Raw genomic sequence first — 20,381 nt, 5'->3', positions numbered from 1 at the left:
GCAGGCATGCCACCGAAGGCTACCTGACTGCTGCCCTCACGGTGACCAGCGCACCGCCTCCCGCGGCTTCCCGCCCCAGGCACGCATTTGCTGCGCTGGTGCCTGGAGCTGCCCCTGACCACAGTGTGCTAAGTACTGTATAACTCCATAGTAAAACACTGCCCCGGCCCCAAAGAGCTTCTAATTCAAAAAGAGAATACAGAGAAATAGGGAGAGGGAAAGTAGAGGTGAAGAGACTTGCTTATGGGCTCCTGACATCTAGGCCAGTCCCATTCACTAGGCAATGCTGCCTCTCTGATCTGTGTTATCCTCAGGAAAAAAGGCAGAGCTGAGATAAAATGATGTCAAACTATCTACTACATCTAAACGTGCACAAGTATCAACTTTTAGAGATGCCCAATGCTGCACCCTTGACTCTCATCTGGCTCTAAAATTCCATGTCAGGAGGCTTTAAAATCTAGTGTATTAGTGAGAAAAATAAAATACTTTGTCTCTGTACTTCCCAAAATCTGTATTGGCATTTAAAGCTGACCTGGAAGAATTTCATCCCACCAGATGTTCACGTAATCATCCCGGTCTGTCCTTGACTGTTCATGATAAAATCCCATTGCATGTAAGAGCTCGTGTTCTACAATAGCTTTATGGTCACACCGCTCCCCAATGGAAAGATTTTGTCCAGTCTGTCGATCACCCACCATGGACCAGCACCTGAGAAAGAGAGACTGCACAGTCATATAACCATAGAAGTGTAGGACTGGAAGGCACCTCAAGAGGTCATCTAGTCCAGTCCCCTGCACTCAAGGTAGAACTAAGTAAAACTAGACCATTCCTGACAGGTGTTTGTCTAACCTGTTCTTAAAAACTTCCAATGACAAAGATTCCATAACCTGCCTAAGTAATTTGTTCCAGCGCTTAACTACTGTGACAGTTAGGAAGTTTTTCATAATGTCCAACCTAAACTACCCTTTCTACAATTTAATCCCATTGCTTCTTGTCCTATCCTCAGAGGTTAAGAAGAATAATTTTCACCCTCCTCCTTGTAACAACCTTTTATGTACTTTAAAACTGTTATCATGTTCCGCTGCAGAATTCTGCATCCAAGGGTGCTAAAGGAGTTGGCAGATGTGATTGCAGACAGGGGCGGTGAGTTATATGGGCCCATGGTGCCCGTGCTCCAGCAATATTCAGGGCACAGGGGCCCGGCTTCACCAACTTTCGGGGCTAGGTCCTCCTCCCTTTGGCCTGCTGCCCCCGTGCGCCTCCCGCAAGCGTCCCTGCCTGTGCCCTGGGCAGCGGGCACCTGTCCCCTGCAGCGCCGCGCTGTGCTCTGCCGACTCCCAGCATCAACTGCCGCCGCAGGGTCCTAGCGCCCCCCACCACTAGTGCCAGGACAGGTTGACCCAGGTTTACCCTGCCCTTCCGGCATGGACGGACAGACCCATCCCTTTTCCGACGGGACCCTCCACCAGCACAGGGGACACCTCCGCCTGCAGTCACCATTCCTGCCCCACGCTGGGCAAGGGGCAGCCCCATCCTCCACCCCCAGTGAGGCTGCAGTGACGGGCAGCAGCAGGGGAAGAGGTGCACACGTGATGGAAGCCCCCACACCCACCACAGAGGAGGCGAAGGGGCTTCCTGGACCTGAGAGGGGCTCTAGGAGCACATGCAGTGACAGCGGTGTGAGGTGAGTGTGCTGCCAGTGGGGGAGAGGACTGCGGGAAGTCCTCTCTGGCCCCAGCCAGGGGCAGTCTGCCTGCAGCCCGGAGTCCTCCTCCCCGGCCCTGCCCCACCCCAGAACCTGCAGCCCCAGCCAGAGCCCTTACCCCACCCCCCACCCTAACCCTCTGCCCCAGCCCTGAGCCCCCTCCTGCACCGTGAACCTCTCATCCCCAGGCCCAACCCCACAGCCTTCAGCCTCGCACCCCAACCCTCTGCCTGAACCCCTCCCCTACTACAAACCCCTCATCCCCAGCCCCACCCCAGAGCCCTCACATTTTTACATTATTTTAAAAAATATATATTGGCTTACAAGGCAGGTATGTGGGGGCGGGGCAGGACTTGGACCCCATTCTGGGCACCACCAAAAATTATACAAACTGCCGCCCCTGATTGCAGAGCCATTGGCCATTATCTTTGAAAACTCATGGCGATCAGGGGAGGTCCCAGATGACTGGAAAAAAAGGCGAATGTAGTGCCCATATTTAAAAAAGGGAAGGAGGAGGATCCGGGGAACTAAAGGCCAGCGAGCCTCACCTCAGTCCCTGGAAAAATCATGGAGCAGGTCCTCAAGGAATCAATTCTGAAGCACCTTGAGGAGAGGAAAGTGATCTGGAACAGTCAGCATGGATTCACCAAGGGCAAGTCATGCCTGACTAATCTAATTGCCTTCTATGAGGAGATAACTGGCTCTGTGGATAAGGGGAAAGCAGTGGACGTGTTATTCCTTGACTTTAGCAAAGTTTTTGATACGGTATCCCACAGTATTCTTGCCAGCAAGTTAAAGTAGTATGGATTGGATGAATAGACTATAAGGTGGATAGAAAGCTGGCTAGATCATCAAGCTCAACGGGTAGTGATCAATGGCTCCATGTCTAGTTGGCAGCCGGTATCAAGCGGAGTGCCCCAAGGGTCGGTCCTGGGGCCGGTTTTGTTCAATATCTTCATTAATGATCTGGAGGATGGCGTGGATTGCACCCTCAGCAAGTTTGCAGATGACACTAAACTGGGAGGAGTGGTAGATACGCTGGAGGGTCGGGGAGAGGGACCTAGACAAATTAGAGGATTGGGCCAAAAGAAATCTGATGAGGTTCACCAAGGAAAAGTGCAGTGTCCTGCAGTTAGGACTGAAGAATCCCATGCACTGCTACAGGCTAGGGACCGAGTGGATAGGCAGCAGTTCTGCAGAAAAGGACCTAGGGGTTACAGTGGATGAGAAGCTGGATATGAGTCAACAGTGTGCCCTTGTTGCCAAGAAGGCTAACCGCATTTTCGGCTGTATGAGTAGGAGCATTTCCAGTAGATCGAGGGACGTGATCATTCCCCTCTATTTGGCATTGGTGAGGCCTCATCTGGAGTATTGTGTCCAGTTTGGGGCCCCACACTACAAGAAGGGTGTGGAAAAATTGGAAAGAGTCCAGCGGAGGGCAACAAAAATGATTAGGGGTCTGGAGCACATGACTTATGAGGAGAGGCTGAGGGAACTGGGATTATTTAGTCTGTAAAAGAGAAGAATGAGGAGGGATTTGATAGCTGCTTTCAACTACCTGAAAGGGGGTTCCAAAGAGGATGAACCTAGACTGTTCTCAGTGTTGGCAGATGACAGAACAAGGAGTAATGATCTCAAGTTGCAGTGGGGGAGGTTTAGGTTGGATAGCAGGAAAATCTTTTTCACTAGGAGGGTGGTGAAGCACTGGAATGGGTTACCTAGGGAGGTGGTGGAATCTCCTTCCTTAGAGGTTTTAAGGTCAGGCTTGACAAAGCCCTGGCTGAGATGATTTAGTTGGGGATTGGTCCTGCTTTGAGCAGGGGGTTGGACTAGATGACCTCCTGAGGTCCCTTCCAACCCTGATATTCTAGGATTCTCCCCTCTAGACTAAACAAACCTAATTTTTTCAATCTTTCCTCATAGGTCATAAGGACCTTTAATAATTCTGTTGCTGTCACTTAAGAAGAGTTTGCAGGTCTGTATTTAAGGACTATCTAATTACATTATGTATTTTCAAAATCATTTTGGATATTTAAGTAACCAATGTTATTATTTATTATTTATTAAGGTGCTGAGAATGTGCTCAGTGTTGACCAAGACAAAGAATGAAGGCAGTCCCTGCTCGGAAGACAAACAGAGACATTATCACAGGCATTAGGCCAGTATATGACATACTCCCCTGTTAGACAAGCTCATTCACAATGTCTTAGGTCAACAAGAGTTAAAAACATAAGAATGGCCATACTAGGTTAGACCAATGGTCCATCTAGCCCAGTGTCCTGTCTTCTGGTAGTGGCCAATGCCAGGTGCTTCTAGCAGTTGAAAGTTTAAGAACACCAGGGCTGGCCTTACCATGAGGCAAACTGAGACAGCCGCCTCAGGTGCCAGACTGGGGGGGGGCGGGGCGCCACTAGGACCCAGAGTGTAGAAAATTGTGGCTGCTGCTGGTGCATATGTATTCTCTCTGCTCTAGAGGTACAGAGATGATGGAGTGCTGTGCCAGAGGAAGGAGGGCACAAGAGACATAACAGGCAGGCAGGCGAAAAGGTGAGAGGGAATAACAGAAAGCAGCAGGAGCTGCAGGGAGAGAGAGGAGGAGGAGGAGCCTCTTATGGACCTCTCTAGCACCCCTAGGAGCCTGGACTGTTTAACACCAGCTTCTCAGGGAGCTTCCTGTTTCCTGCTGCTTCCCTGAACCCACTTGAGGAGAACAGGCAGTCAACTGAAGTAGTAGGAGCCAGTTAGGCCCTTAAGACGCTGATATCTTCCCTCACTCAGGCCCTGCTACCAGCCTGCTTATTTGTCCCCTTCAATTGAATGCTGAGAACCACTATAGCTGGCACAGAACAGCAGTCATGAGTGAAAGAAGAAAACGCCCCTCTGGGGCAGCATTCAGAAAAAGAAAGAAAGCAAAGGAAGCTTTTCTATCTGAGCAGGAAGGAGCTCTCCTGAGATACATAGACACTAATGTTCCCGGTGAGCCTTCCGACCCCAGTGAGGATGTGAGTGGTGAGGAGATGCCTGATCTTCCAGTTAGTCAGAGTGCAGGAGACCTGGCAGCACTCTGCAGCAGCATCCATATCTCAATCTCAAATGGATGTAACCATGCACATTCCTGAAGAAAAGTGTAGATCAGAGAAGAGTGTGGAGGAGGCGCAAGAAACAGCTGCTGCTGAGTTTAGTTCCTTAAGTTTAGATGATCCAGGACTGTGGACCCACTTGAGCAGTAGCCTGAGGGACTTCCTTGTATTGCATGGGCCACAGCAAGTGAAAAATTTCATGTTCCCTGTCATAACTATAAAAGGAAGGGTAACAGCTCTCTGTGTACAGTACTAAAATCCCTCCTGGTCAGAGACTCCAAAATCCTTTTACCTGTAAAGGGTTAAGAAGCTCGGGTAACCTGGCTGACACCTAACCCAGAGGACCAATGAGGGGACAAGATACTTTCAAATCTTGGGGGGGGAAAGGCTTTTGTGTGTGTCCTTTGTTTAAGGGGTTGTTCGCTCTTGGAACTGAGAGGGACCAGACATCAATCCAGGTTCTCCCCATCTTTCTAAACAAGTTTCTCTTATTTCAAAATTGTAAGTAAAAGCCAGGCAAGGCGTCTTAAATTTACTTTGTTTTCTCAGCTTGTAAATGTACCTTTTACTAGAGTGCTTTTCTTGTTTGCTATACTTTGAACCTAAGACAGAGGGGATTCCTCTGAGCTCTTTAAGTTTGATTACCCTGTAAAGTTATTTTCCATACTAATTTTGCAGAGATGATTTTACCTTTTGCTTTAATTAAAAGCCTTCTTTTTAAGAACCTGATTGATTTCTCCTTGTTTTAAGATCCAAAGGGGGTTTGGATCTGTATTCACCAGGAGTTGGTGAAAGGAAGGAGGGGGGAAGGGTCAATCTCTCCTTGTTAAGATCCAAGCAGTTTGGATCTGTATTCACCAGGAAATTGGTGAAAGGTTTCTCAAGGCTTCCCAGGGAGGGAATCCATCGAGAATGGTGGCAGCGGGACCAGAGCTAAGCTGGTAGATAAGCTTAGCAGTTTTCATGCAGGCCCCTACATTTGTACCCTAAAGTTCAAAGTAGGGATACAGCCTTGACATGGTGGCACAGCGGTGGGATCGTTTTAAACCCAAAAGCCAGTAAGAGATTTTTTTTTCCTTCTAGCTGCTTGGAGAGCAGAGCTGAAGGTAGATGCATATCTTATCTCTCCTTGCCTGAAGGCAGAGGTGTTAAGTTTTTTTAACAAGGTCCTTTGTTAAGAGAAGGGTTCAATTAATGAGCAAACAACTGGTAAAGATAATTTACAAGCTGAATTGTGTTTTTTTTCTTTTTACATCCTCGGGAGTAGCTTGTTAGAAAGTCTCTGTTAACTCAGCAGCACTCAGCAGGAGCCTGAGCTAAATACATCCCAGTTTCAGTCAATTGCAGAGGGTGTGACCCAGCACAAGAAAACCAGGAAAATGACTACCAAAGAAGAAAAAGCTAAAGAGGAGGCCCACAAGAGAGCTATGGAGCTAAAAGAAAAAGAGATAGAGCTGAGAGACAGAAAAGAGAAATCCAAAGAGGGGGCCCACAAGAGAGAGATGGAGCTGAGAGACAGAGAAGAGAAAGCCAAAGAGGAGGCCCACAAGAGAGAAATGGAGCTGGAAAAAGCCAAACAGGAGGCCCATGAAAGAGAAGAAAAAGCCAAACAGGAGGCCCATAAAAGAGAGATGGAGCTGAAAGAAAAAGAGATGGAACTGGAAGCAGCAAGGACTAGGCAGGGTGCATCAGACCATCCTAACAACTCCTCTCCAGGTACCACTTCCCATCCCAGGAAATTCCCCACCTACAAGGCAGGCGATGATACTGAGGCCTTCTTAGAAAATTTTGAAAGGGCCTGCCTTGGATACGACATCCCTCCAACCCAGTACATGGTAGAGCTGAGGCCGCAGCTCAGTGGACCCTTAGCAGAAGTGGCGGCTGAAATGCCTAAGGAACACATGAACAGTTATGAACTTTTTAAAAACAAGGCCAGACTCAGAATGGGGCTAACACCCGAGCATGCCCGTCGGCGGTTCAGAGCCCTAAGGTGGAAACCAGATGTGTCATTTACCCGGCATGCCTACCACATTGACAAAAATTGTGATGCCTGGGTATCAGGAGCAAATGTTAAATCTCTGGAAGATCTGCTTTCCCTAGTAAAAATGGAGCAGTTTTTAGAGGGTGTTCCTGAGGAAATAGAAAGGTACATCCTAGATGGGAAGCCCAAAACTGTAACCGAGGCGGGGGAGATTGGAGCCAAATGGGTGGAGGTGACAGAAAAGAAAAAAGCTAGTAGCAGTTGGAGCGAATATCAGAAGGGGCAAGCCGAAACAAAACCTTATCACCGGGGACAACCCAAGGCCCCACCCACATCCCAAGGGAAACCCCAGACGCCTTCTCACCCCACCACACCAGTCTCCAGCAACCAACATCGCCCCGGTGATACCTTAGCAGGGCGATGTTTTAAATGTAATGAACTGGGACATATAAAGGCTCACTGCCCCAAGAACCCCAACCGATTACAGTTCATTACACCCCAATCACACCAAAGATCCCCAGACCCAGATGCCTCTCTCATACCCTCGGAGCGAAGGGAAACCTTGAGAGTGGGCGGAAAGAAGGTTATCGCTTGGAGGGACACTGGGGCACAAGTGTCAACTATCCACCAATCCCTAGTGGACCCCAAACTCATCAACCCTGAGGCTACAGTGACAATTCAACCCTTCGTGTCTGAGTCTGTAACCTTGCCTACAGCCCAGTTGCATGTCCAGTACAAGGGCTGGTCAGGAATGTGAACTTTTGCAGTCTATGACAATTATCCCATTCCCATGCTGCTGGGGGAAGACTTGGCTAACCATGTGAAGCTAGCCAAGAGGGTGGGAATAGTCACCCGCAGCCAGGCTAAGCAAGCTTTCACCCCCATCCCTGTTCCTGAGCCGTCCACCAGGACCCCGTCTGTGTTACCGGAGACCCAAACACAGGTGGTGGAACCGGATCCCCTGCCAACGACTGCAACAGCCGTAGTGGATCCAATCCCAGAGACCCAGCCAAAGCCAGTCCCAGAACCGGAACTGGCAACGCAACCAGCACCAGAACCATTGCCAGCACTGAGTCCAGCGCTTGCAACCCCGTCTACAACTCCAATGCCAGAGGGCACCAGCGAGCCTAAACTGGCGGAAGCAGCAAATAACCCTACCCAAGAGGCTCAGCCAGAGCCTGAGATACCACATAGTGCACCAGCGGGCAGCGGTTCACAGTCAATGGAAAAAACCCCAGCCCCTACATCGCTTCCAGAGGGACCAAGCCCCAGTCCACAGTCCAAGGAGGAACTGATGTCTCCAGCATCAAGGGAACAGTTCCAGGCCGAGCAGGAAGCAGATGACAGCCTTCAGAAAGCTTGGGCGGCGGCACGGAGCACCCCACCGCCTCTCAGCTCTTCTAACCGATCCCGGTTTGTTGTAGAAAAAGGACTTTTATACAAGGAGACTCTTTCTGGTGGGCACCAGGAAGACTGGCATCCTCAAAGACAGCTGGTAGTTCCCACTAAGTATCGGGTAAAACTCTTGAGCTTAGCCCATGATCATCCCAGTGGCCATTCTGGGGTGAACAGAACCAAAAACCGGTTGGGGAAGTCCTTCCACTGGGAGGGAATGGGCAAGGACGTTGCTAATTATGTCCGGTCTTGTGAGGTGTGCCAACGAGTGGGAAAGCCCCAAGACCAGGTTAAAGCCCCTCTCCAGCCACTACCCATAATTGAGGTCCCATTTCAGCGAGTAGCTGTGGATATTCTGGGTCCTTTCCCAAAAAAGACACCCAGAGGAAAGCAGTACGTACTGACTTTCATGGATTTTGCTACCCGATGGCCGGAAGCTGTACCCTTAAGCAACACCAGGTCTAACAGTGTGTGCCAGGCATTAGCAGACATTTTTGCCAGGGTAGGGTGGCCCTCCGACATACTTACAGATGCGGGAACTAATTTCCTGGCAGGGAACATGAAAAACCTGTGGAAAGCTCATGGGGTGAATCACTTGGTTGCCACCCCTCATCACCATCAAACCAGTGGTCTGGTGGAGAGGTTTAATGGAACTTTGGGGGCCATGATACGTAAATTCGTAAATGAACACTCCAATGATTGGGACCTAGTGTTGCAGCAGTTGCTTTTTGCCTACAGGGCTGTACCACATCCCAGTTTAGGGTTTTCACCATTTGAACTTGTGTATGGCCGCGAGGTTAAGGGGCCATTACAGTTGGTGAAGCAGCAATGGGAGGGGTTTACGCCTTCTCCAGGAACTAACATTCTAGACTTTGTAAGCAACCTACAAAACACCCTCCGACACTCTTTAGCCCTTGCTAAAGAAAACCTAAAGGATGCTCAGGAAGAGCAAAAGGCCTGGTATGATAAACATTCCAGAGAACGGTCCTTCAAAGTAGGAGACCAAGTCATGGTCTTAAAGGCGCTCCAGGCCCATAAAATGGAAGCGTCGTGGGAAGGACCATTCACGGTCCAGGAGCGCCTAGGAGCTGTTAACTATCTCATAGCCTCCCCCACCTCCAACATAAAGCCTAAGGTATACCATGTTAATTCTCTTAAGCCCTTTTATTCTAGAGAATTAAACGTTTGCCAGTTTACAGCCCAGAAAACTGATGACGCGGAGTGGCCTGCAGGTGTCTACTATGAAGGAAAAAGGAATGGTGGCGTGGAAGAGGTGAACCTCTCCACGACTCTGGGACGTCTGCAGCGACAGCAGATAAAGGAGCTGTGCACAAGCTTTGCACCGATTTTCTCAGCCACTCCAGGACGGACCGAACGGGCATACCACTCCATTGACACAGGTAATGCTCACCCAATTAAAACCCCACCCTACCGGGAGTCACCTCATGCCCAAGCGGCTATACAAAGGGAGATCCAGAACATGCTACAGATGGGTATAATCCGCCCCTCTACCAGTGCATGGGCATCTCCAGTGGTTCTAGTTCCCAAACCAGATGGGGAAATACGCTTTTGCGTGGACTACCGTAAGCTAAATGCTGTAACTCGTCCTGACAACTATCCAATGCCACGCACAGATGAGCTATTGAAAAAATTGGGACATGCCCAATTCATCTCTACTTTAGACTTAACCAAAGGGTACTGGCAAGTACCACTAAATGAACCCGCTAAGGAAAGGTCAGCCTTCGTCACCCAGGCAGGGGTGTATGAATTCAATGTACTTCCTTTCGGGTTGCGAAATGCACCCGCCACCTTCCAAAGACTTGTAGATGGTCTCCTAGCAGGATTGGGAGAATCTGCAGTTGCCTACCTTGATAATGTGGCCATTTTTTCTGATTCATGGACAGAACACCTGGAGCACCTGAAAAAAGTCTTCAAGCGCATCCGGCAGGCAGGACTAACTGTTAAGGCTAAAAAGTGTCAAATAGGCCAAAACAAAGTGACATACCTGGGGCACCAGGTGGGTCAAGGAACTATAAATCCCCTACAGGCCAAAGTGGATGCTATCCAAAAGTGGCCGGTTCCAAAGTCAAAAAAACAGGTCCAATCCTTCTTAGGCTTGGCCGGATATTATAGGCGATTTGTACCACACTACAGCCAAATCGCCGCCCCGCTGACAGACCTAACCAGAAAGAAACAGCCAAATGCAGTTCAGTGGACTGATAAGTGTCAAAAGGCCTTTAACCAGCTTAAGGCAACACTCATGTCTAACCCTGTGCTAAGGGCCCCAGACTTTGACAAACCGTTCCTAGTAACCACAGATGCGTCCGAGCGAGGCGTGGGAGCAGTTTTAATGCAGGAAGAACCGGATCAAAAATTCCATCCTGTCGTGTTTCTCAGCAAGAAACTGTCTGAGAGGGAAAGCCACTGGTCAATCAGCAAAAAGGAATGCTACGCCATTGTGTACGCGCTGGAAAAGCTACGCCCATATGTTTGGGGACGGCGGTTCCAACTACAAACAGACCATGCTGCGCTACAGTGGCTTCATACCGCCAGGGGAAATAACAAAAAACTTCTTCGGTGGAGTTTAGCTCTCCAAGATTTTGATTTTGAAATACAACACATTTCGGGAGCTTCTAACAAAGTGGCTGATGCACTCTCCCGGGAAAGTTTCCCAGAGTTAACTGGTTAACAATTGTTTTTGAAATAAAACATATTGTTAGTTTTTATATAATCAGTAGTATGTCTAAAGGTACGTGTGTCTTATTAACTCTGTTTTCTCCTAGAGCTCCAGGAAAGAAATCACAGCCAGTGTGGAACCAAACGTCCAACACTATCTGTGATTTGGGGGGCGTGTCATAACTATAAAAGGAAGGGTAACAGCTCTCTGTGTACAGTACTAAAATCCCTCCTGGTCAGAGACTCCAAAATCCTTTTACCTGTAAAGGGTTAAGAAGCTCGGGTAACCTGGCTGACACCTAACCCAGAGGACCAATGAGGGGACAAGATACTTTCAAATCTTGGGGGGGGAAAGGCTTTTGTGTGTGTCCTTTGTTTAAGGGGTTGTTCGCTCTTGGAACTGAGAGGGACCAGACATCAATCCAGGTTCTCCCCATCTTTCTAAACAAGTTTCTCTTATTTCAAAATTGTAAGTAAAAGCCAGGCAAGGCGTCTTAAATTTACTTTGTTTTCTCAGCTTGTAAATGTACCTTTTACTAGAGTGCTTTTCTTGTTTGCTATACTTTGAACCTAAGACAGAGGGGATTCCTCTAAGCTCTTTAAGTTTGATTACCCTGTAAAGTTATTTTGCAGAGATGATTTTACCTTTTGCTTTAATTAAAAGCCTTCTTTTTAAGAACCTGATTGATTTCTCCTTGTTTTAAGATCCAAAGGGGGTTTGGATCTGTATTCACCAGGAGTTGGTGAAAGGAAGGAGGGGGGAAGGGTCAATCTCTCCTTGTTAAGATCCAAGCAGTTTGGATCTGTATTCACCAGGAAATTGGTGAAAGGTTTCTCAAGGCTTCCCAGGGAGGGAATCCATCGAGAATGGTGGCAGCGGGACCAGAGCTAAGCTGGTAGATAAGCTTAGCAGTTTTCATGCAGGCCCCTACATTTGTACCCTAAAGTTCAAAGTAGGGATACAGCCTTGACATTCCCCAAAGACAATAAAAATAGAAGTTTCCATCCAACACATTACTGGTGTGAAATCCCCAATGGTGACAAAGTGGAGAGGCCATAGCTTATGTACTCAAAAACCCAGAATGCTGCATACTGTTTTTGTTGAAAACTCTTCGAGTCTAATGTTCCAGCCACATTAGGTTCTACAGGAACAAAGGACTGGAAAAATCTGGCTCGAAATCTGTCATGCCATGAGAAGGCAGCAAATCACCAGAGAGCATTCCATAGGTGGAAAGAGCTTGAGATGAGACTAAGGTTAAAGGCCACCATAGATTATCAGCATCAAGAGAAGATTGCATCAGAGTCTCTTTTCTGGCAAAATGTTCTGAAAAGCTCATTGCCATTGTGAGAATGCTTGCTACCCAAAACCTAGCACTGCGTGGCACTTCCGATCAGCTGTATGTGCCAAACAAATGGAAACTTGCTTAAAATTGTGGAGCTGATGGTTGAGTTTGATGCTGTACTCCAGGAGCATCTAAGAAGAGTCAGCATCCAAGAAATGTACACACCCCACTACCTTGGAAAAACAATTCAAAATGAGATCACACAGTTACCGGCAACAAAAGTCAAACAGAAGATTGTGGCAGATCTGAAGTCAGCAAGATATTACTCTGTTATTCTGGACTGCACACCTGACATCAGCCATACGGAACAAATGCCTTTAATGGTGCATTTTGTAACAACAACAGAACCTAGTGAAAATGTCCCTGCAATGGTGACTGTCAGACAGCATTTTCTAGAAAGTATTGACATTGATGATACTACAGGAGCTGGTATGATAAATGTGCTTCTTAAAAAGCTGGAAGATATGGGAATTGCAATAGCTGACATGAGAGGTCAGGGCTACAATAATGGTGCCAACATGAGAGGAAAGAACAGAGGAGTGCAGACACGGATCCGAGAGTTAAACCCTTGAGCTTTTTTTGTCCCATGCAGTTCTCATTCATTCAACTTGGTGGTCAGTGATGCAGCATCAGCTTCTAGTGAGGCTGCTAAATTTTTTAATGTAATTCAAAGCATCTATGTATTTTTCTCTGCATCAACTCATCGATGGCAAATTTTGAAGCAACATCTGGGAACATCCTCTCTGACACTGAAACCACTGAGTGCCACACGATGGGAAAGTCGAGTGGAGGCGATAAAGCCTATCAAACACCAAATTGGGAAGATAGATGATGCCATAGTTGCTATTATGGAGGATAATGCTATGACAGGAACTGTTCATGGGAGAACAGTGGCAGAGGGAAATGGAATCACCAGAAACATACATAACTTCAAATTTCTGTGTGGCTTAGTGTTGTGGCATGACATACTGGTTGAAATAAATGTTGTAAGCAAGAGACTCCAAGGTGTTGACCTTGATATATCTGGAGCAATGGAACAACTGGACAAAGCAAAGTCATACCTACAGTCTTACCGGTCAGATGAGGGATTTCAAAATGTTCTGAAGAGTGCACAGAAGTTGGCAGAGGAACTTCACACTGAAGCTATTTTCCCACCCATTCAAGAATACAAGAATCACTGAAGAAGACGACATTTTGATTACGAGGCACGGGATAATCCCACAAGAGACCCCAAACAATTCAAAGTTGAATTCTTTAACCAGGTGCTAGATGGTGCAATACAGTCAGTTGAAGAACGTTTCATGCAGCTCAAGGAACATAGCAGTATATTTGGGATATTGTATGATATTTCAAAACTCCTCACTATACCTGAAGAAGACCTACACCAGCAATGCAGGGCACTAGAGACAGTGTTGACACATGATGACATGCGCGATATTGATGCGAGTGATTTAGGTGATGAACTGAAAGCCTTTCAAGATACATTTCAGCAGGATCAACTCCAAAGGCTGTTCTGGAATATATGTGCACAAATAAGATGACCACCCTCTTTCCAAATGCTTTTGTTGCTCTGTGTATACTTCTAACACTTCCTGTAACAGTTGCCAGTGGAGAACGCAGCTTCTCCAAGCTGAAGTTAATAAAAGCATATCTACGCTCCACAATGACACAGGAGAGGCTGGTCGGCCTTGCAACCATCTCAATAGAGCATGAGCTGGCCCAGACTGTGGACCTTCAGGAAGCAGTTCAAATCTTTGCAACCAAGAAGGCACAGAAAGCACCACTTTGATTATTCAAACAGATAAAAATGCCAGTGTTTACTATGCAGACAAGAAAAGTTACATTTGCTGTTCAGATGTTTGAAAGTTAAGTGTTACTTAACATTTTTGAACAGGCATTTTAAGTTATTAGTTCTCCTTTACTGGGGTAGGTAGCAGAGCAGTACCATGAGAGGAGTAGAACAGGAAGAAGGCAGAATTGAGACCTTTCAAAGTTTTGGCCCAAGCGAGGGGGCATGGGGGCGTCATTTGAACTCCCTGCCTCAGGTGCCAAAATGTTGTGGGCCAGCCCTGAAGGACACTCTGAGAATAGGGTTGCGTCCCTGACCACTTTGGCTACTACCCATTGATGGACCTATCCTCCATGAACTTATCTAATTCTTTTTTGAACACAGTTATGCTTTAGGCCTTCACAACATCCCCTGGCAACGAGATCCACAGGTTGACTGTGTGCTGTGTGAAGAAGTACTTCCTTATGTTTGAAATCATCATCAAGTTACCCCTAGTTCTTGTGCTATGTAAAGGCATAATTGACACTCTTCTATTCACTTTCTCCATACCATTCATGATTGTATAGGCCTCTATCATATCCCCCCACACACAACCCTTAGTCATCTCCTTCCTAAGATGAAGAGTCTGAATCTTTTTAATCTCTCCTCCTATGGTCCCATCTTGGGTGCCATTTTGCAATGAAACACATGGCCAGATTGGAATACACATACAGACACCACCCTCATCAGTGAAGACTGAACCTTCCACCTCTCGTGCTAAAGAAGAATTTGTCACTAGAGGGATTTAGGATGAGAAGCACGTAGGCATCTTATGAGGGAGTATGTAATACACTGGCCTAGTGTTTGACAGCATATTTCCCTCTAATGTTATAGCAGCACAATGTGCTGGGATCTGAGCTATTGACTCCAGCTCAGTCTCTTGCACCTGGGCCAGCAGGAGTTAAGAGTGTTGCAGAGGTAGCATGCTCAGCATCTAAGCATCTAAGTGTTGCCACTTTATGTCATTCACTGATGACTTCTCTGGATGACTCAGAATGGACCCTGATGGGATCCAGAAAGAATATCTTCAGTCTGGAGGATAAATAAGCCAAGGCAGAGTGGAGGACAGGGGAAAATATAATAACCTTTATGACTCTGAAAAGGCCTTTAAGAAACCCTGAGAAAAAAGAAACATACATAAGTGATATACTTGATAAGATTCTTATCTTTTTCTAGCTACCTCCTTTGTACTCAGTGATCTGGGGATAGTTTATACACAGGAAATAAAAACTGCATTTCAATAACTTGAGCGTTCATGGCATCTTTTCTTCCAAAGATTTCAAAGCCCAAATTCTGCCTCCCAACACCCCTGCAAAATAGGTAAGGAGTGTACATAGGGACCACTTCACCCACCACTGAAATGGAAACACCTCTCGGGAAGCTGGTGGTGGCTGTTTAAGGGTGTGCAGCAAATCTACACAAAGAAAATTAAACAAGAATCTAGGAGGTCATCATAATACTTGCCCATTCGCTTTTTGAAATCGTATATAGGTGCTCTCTCCTTCATATGGCTTGAAATCCACACAAGACTTAAGACGGAACATTTCAAACACTTCAAGTATAACTCCCTTGGCATTCAGGTCTGGAAAATATATTTCAAAAAGTACCTTTAATATATTGTAGATCACTTGTTTGTGGAGATAAGCTATATGCTGTACATGCATTATGCTATATCGCAGTGTAGTAATGCGCAACTCACCGCTGCGGCGCCTCCTGCTGGTCATCCTGGGAATTAGCTCTGTTTCCAGCTCCGGAGCGCCCTCTGCAGGCCGGTGTCTCGCCTGTCACTGGCCCCCATGTCCCTCCCGGACCCCGGTGCTGCTTCTCTCGGGGTTCTGCCCCCTGCAGAACCCCGCAGTCTCTGGGTCTCCCTTCCCAGGGGAACCCCCAACCCTCTATCCCCACCTCACCTCAGTCTATGGCTACTGCCAGTCACCATCTAGCCTCCGCTCACTGGGGAAGACTGCAGTGTACAAGCCATTCATCATTGGCAAAGGGGGGTTTGGACCTGCTGCCTTTGCCTACCCTGGGCTGCACCTCTGTACCCTTCTTTGCCTTTAGCAAGGCCTGTAGCTGGGGGTTTTCTAGGCTGCTGGTCCCCAGCTCCTCTCACCTTCCCCCAGCCCTGCTACACTCCAGGTACCTGGCTCAGCTCCCCAGCAGCCAGGCCCGTCTCTCTCAACAGCAAGAGAGACTCTTTGAACTCCTGGCTCACAGCCTTTTATAAGGCCAGCTGCGGCCTGATTGGGGCGTGGCCCCAGCGTGGCTCTTTCCCCTATCAGCCCAGCCTTTAGCTCACAGCCCCAGCCCTCTCCCAGGGCTGGCTGTAACTAGGGTGACCAGATGTCCCGATTTTATAGGGACAGTCCCGATTTTTGGGTCTTTTTCTTATATAGGCTCCTATTACCCCCCCATCCCCTGTCCCGATTTTTCACACTGGCTGTCTGGTCACTCTAGCTGTAACCCTTTCAGGCTCGGAGCGGGTGACCACCCCATAGGGTGACCAGACAGCCATTGTGAAAAATCAGGACGGGGGTGGGGAGTAATAGGAGCCTATGTAAGAAAAAGACCCAAAAATCGGGACTGTCCCTATAAAATCGGAACATCTGGTCACCCTACCACCCCATTACACACAGTAAGAGACAAACACTTTAAATTACATTTTTTGCTGTATCTTTGTGATGCTGTGGAATTTGATCTTAGTGTAATTGGTGGGCCTGCTTATTAGTGTATTTTGAAAAGCTTTGAATGGCATAATGTCATTTCTGTTAGGGTCAAATTCTGGTATCCTGTTAACTCCAATGAGACCAGGATTTGGCCCTAAAATTTGAAGAGTAAAATATAGTCTGCTTTACCTAGGTCATCACCCAGAATATAGGGAATAGGGAACTTCCATCTGTAGATCTCATTTCTCAGTGCATTACGCTCATTCTGTTGAAAACAGAGGGAAAGATTATTCCCTCCTGGAATAGGGAAGAGGGCTAATAGTACTGCAAATATGACGAGTACGAATTACGTCCATGCATTTACAAAATACTTACTGGCAGTAAGATATCCCCCTGAAAGAGGTTCAGGCCAGCAGCTGCAAAGCAATTTAGGAACAGATTATTTAAATTAAATCTCAAATACTGTTATTTTATAACCTGAAAAATGCTGAGTTTATGTAACCATGGAAGTTTCAAGTCCACAAGTGACGCTTATGGATAATTATTAAGGGCCTGTTTCTAGTATCACTGAAGTAAATTATCTGTCCCTAAATTAACAGCAGATGCTGCTACCTAATTCGACAGGTTACTAAAAAGCATGTTATGAGAGGTTTACTCTGCTTTATGGCTGTCTATGCTCCAATGTCTTTGCCTCACTATAATCATAGCTTCATAGATTTTAAGTTTAGAGGAAACTATTCCAATCATCACATCTGACCTCCTGTATAACACAGGCCATAGGATTTCACCCCATGATTCCTGCATCAAGCCGATAACTTGTGTCTGAGCTAGGGCATCTCTTTTAGAAAGAGATCCAGTTCTGATATGAAGTCTTTAAGTGATGGAGAATCCACTATGTCCTTAGGTAAGCTGCTCCAATGATAAGAATAGAATAGAATATGCATACATATATTTATCAATATATTTGTATATATATCAATATATATATATATATATCAAAATCAGATTACAAAAAATAGAAAATTAAATGAAGTGGGTTCATTTTGTTGTGTGTTTTTCCATGTAATTTCTATACAGTTCAGACAGAAACACAGTAAAGCCACTAAATTACTGCCCACTCTCTAGAACCAGCTGTTATGGCAGAGGGGGAAGTGCTAACTGGCTTCTAAAGCTATTCCTAATTGGCACCCCACTCTGAGCCATACCGTCAACTGGAGTAGTATCATTCACTTCAGTGTAAATTCCCCTCAGTTATAGATCTGGCCCAATAGCCCCGAGTCTTCGGGAGTGAAAGGCTCTCACCCTAGTGGATGTTCATTAACATCACAGAATTACCACACAGGTCACTATGACCCTGTGGTTTTCAGCCAGGAGAAGCCCAAGGCTTGGACAGCAGGATTGTTGCAGGGCTAAGATTCAGGAATACTGGTGGTGCTGGAGGATGTTCAGTCCCACCCTGCCTTCACTATGTTTGTTTATGTCCATTGATATGTCGGAGAATAACAGAGTTCTCACTCTTTGGTTGGGTACAGCAAAGTCAGATACTTTATTTTCTCAAGCAATTGTGTAGAGGGAGAGAGTGCACTAAGACACAGGGTCTCCCCCTCCTAGGCAGGTCTCTCTACAGATAAACAATTACAGCAAGCATTTATACCTTCTAACAGACAATAATAAGCAACAGCTGCATTTTGTTTATAAATAGGTCATCCTGATATCTTATTTTTCTCACTTATTTAGACTCTAGTCTACATTCCATATTATCTACACAAGGTCGCAACAACTTCTCACACAGTTCTTTCCCACTCCCCTCACACAATATTAGCTTCTACAAATCTTGCGTTATTAGGATTACAGTTAGCCTGACTCTTGCTAACAAACTGTCATGCATTGCAATCCCCTTCCTGTCAGTTCTTTCTCTGCTTCCACAGATATGACTGCCTGCCCTGCTTGAGCATGTCACCCTCTTTTTAAAAAAAAATGACTAAAAGAAATTAAAAGCGTCTAAATATTAGAAGATTGCACCAGCATTTTGCTTACAACCATCTCAAAAGGACTGCATAGGCATTAGAAATGCAACCCACCTAAATTTATTGCTGGAATGTCCTCCCTCAATTCACCATCATCAGCATCGCGTGCTGTAAGAAAAGCAAATTAAGAAGAAAACATTATGCATCCCCCGCTCCACCCACAGAAAATAAAAGAAAATATCTCAACACTAGAAATAGTTTACTGAGTCCTTACCATCTCCCTTTGGAGGGTGTCTAATCTGAAAGACAGTAAAATACATGTTGTACAAGATGTATAACATGCTGAAAGAGAAGATCTGGCAATACAAGAGTTAGACTTACCGAGAATGTAGTGCAATAGGCAAAACATAATATGAGACACAGGCATGGGAAGAAGTAAGTGGAAACCATTCTTGCAGTGGAGAGAGAAAACAGGGCATTTACAATTTACAACGCTTTCAATTTATAGAGCAGTTCCTTGAACTTTGCACTTAGCTCCGTGAAAGAAACTTTGAACCCATCATTTTTACCAGGAGAGTTATTATTAAAATAGTCAATCTTTTTTCAATTGCATGAGATATCATTATCATTGTTTACCTAAGTCCATTTGCAAGAACATGTAATTGAACAGCCTGATATCTTTCTGTCTTCATTTCAAAAGCTGAAGGGCCAGACCCCAACCTCAAGTACTGCTTCCAGGTCTGAATTTGGCCCAGAGATTAAGGTAAGTGGGGAAATGGGATCCTGGGAGGAAGCACAAGCAGGAGAGCGCAAGAGGGGAGGACTCCTGTCTCATGCTGAGAAAGAGGGACGATCGATGAGTTATCTTAAGTGCCTATACACAAATGCAAGAAGCCTGGGAAACAAGCAGGGAGAACTGGAAGTCCTGGCACAATCAGGGAACTATGATGCGATTGGAATAACAGAGACTTGGTGGGATAACTCACATGACTGGAGTACTGTCATGGATGGATATAAACTGTTCAGGAAGGACAGGCAGGGCAGAAAAGGTGGGGGAGTTGCGTTGTATGTAAGAGAGGAGTATGACTGCTCAGAGCTCCGATATGAAACTGCAGAAAAACCTGAGAGTCTCTGGATAAAGTTGAGAAGTGTGAGCAACAAGGGTGATGTCGTGGTTGGAGTCTGCTATAGACCACCAGACCAGGGGGATGAGGTGGATGAGGCTTTCTTCTGGCAACTAGCAGAAGTTGCTAGATCGCAGGCCCTGGTTCTCATGGGAGACTTTAATCACCCTGATATCTGCTGGGAGAGCAATACAGCGGTGCACAGACAATCCAGGAAGTTTTTGGAAAGTGTAGGGGACAATTTCCTGGTGCAAGTGCTGGAGGAACCAACTAGGGGCAGAGCTTTTCTTGACCTGCTGCTCACAAACAGGGAAGAATTAGTAGGGGAAGCAAAAGTGGATGGGAACCTGGGAGGCAGTGACCATGAGATGGTCGAGTTCAGGATCCTGACACAAGGAAGAAAGGAGAGCAGCAGAATACGGACCCTGGACTTCAGAAAAGCAGACTTTGACTCCCTCAGGGAACAGATGGGCAGGATCCCCTGGGAGAATAACATGAAGGGCAAAGGGGTCCAGGAGAGCTGGCTGTATTTTAAAGAATCCTTATTGCGGTTGCAGGAAAAAAACATCCCGATGTGTAGAAAGAATAGTAAATATGGCAGGCGACCAGCTTGGCT

General features: G+C 46.5%; 1 protein-coding gene across 1 annotated transcript in view; it reads right to left on the bottom strand.

Annotated features, from left to right (window-relative positions):
* Positions 1-18,982, bottom strand: part of MEP1A (meprin A subunit alpha) — a 39,005-nt gene extending 20,023 nt beyond the window's left edge. The window contains exons 1-6 of the mRNA XM_065401594.1: positions 18,916-18,982; positions 18,756-18,809; positions 17,050-17,090; positions 16,864-16,939; positions 15,473-15,590; positions 533-708 (exon numbers count right to left, since the gene is read on the bottom strand). Of these exons, the coding sequence (XP_065257666.1) occupies positions 533-708; positions 15,473-15,590; positions 16,864-16,939; positions 17,050-17,090; positions 18,756-18,809; positions 18,916-18,982 (532 nt within the window). The remainder of the gene's footprint in view (positions 1-532; positions 709-15,472; positions 15,591-16,863; positions 16,940-17,049; positions 17,091-18,755; positions 18,810-18,915) is intronic.
* Positions 18,983-20,381: the final 1,399 nt, after the last annotated feature.

Source organism: Emys orbicularis, chromosome 3 (genome assembly GCF_028017835.1).
Source record: "Emys orbicularis isolate rEmyOrb1 chromosome 3, rEmyOrb1.hap1, whole genome shotgun sequence".
Classification (NCBI taxonomy): domain Eukaryota; kingdom Metazoa; phylum Chordata; order Testudines; family Emydidae; genus Emys; species Emys orbicularis.
Note: the sequence above shows the minus strand (reverse complement) of the source record. Positions and strands in the feature narration are given on the sequence as shown.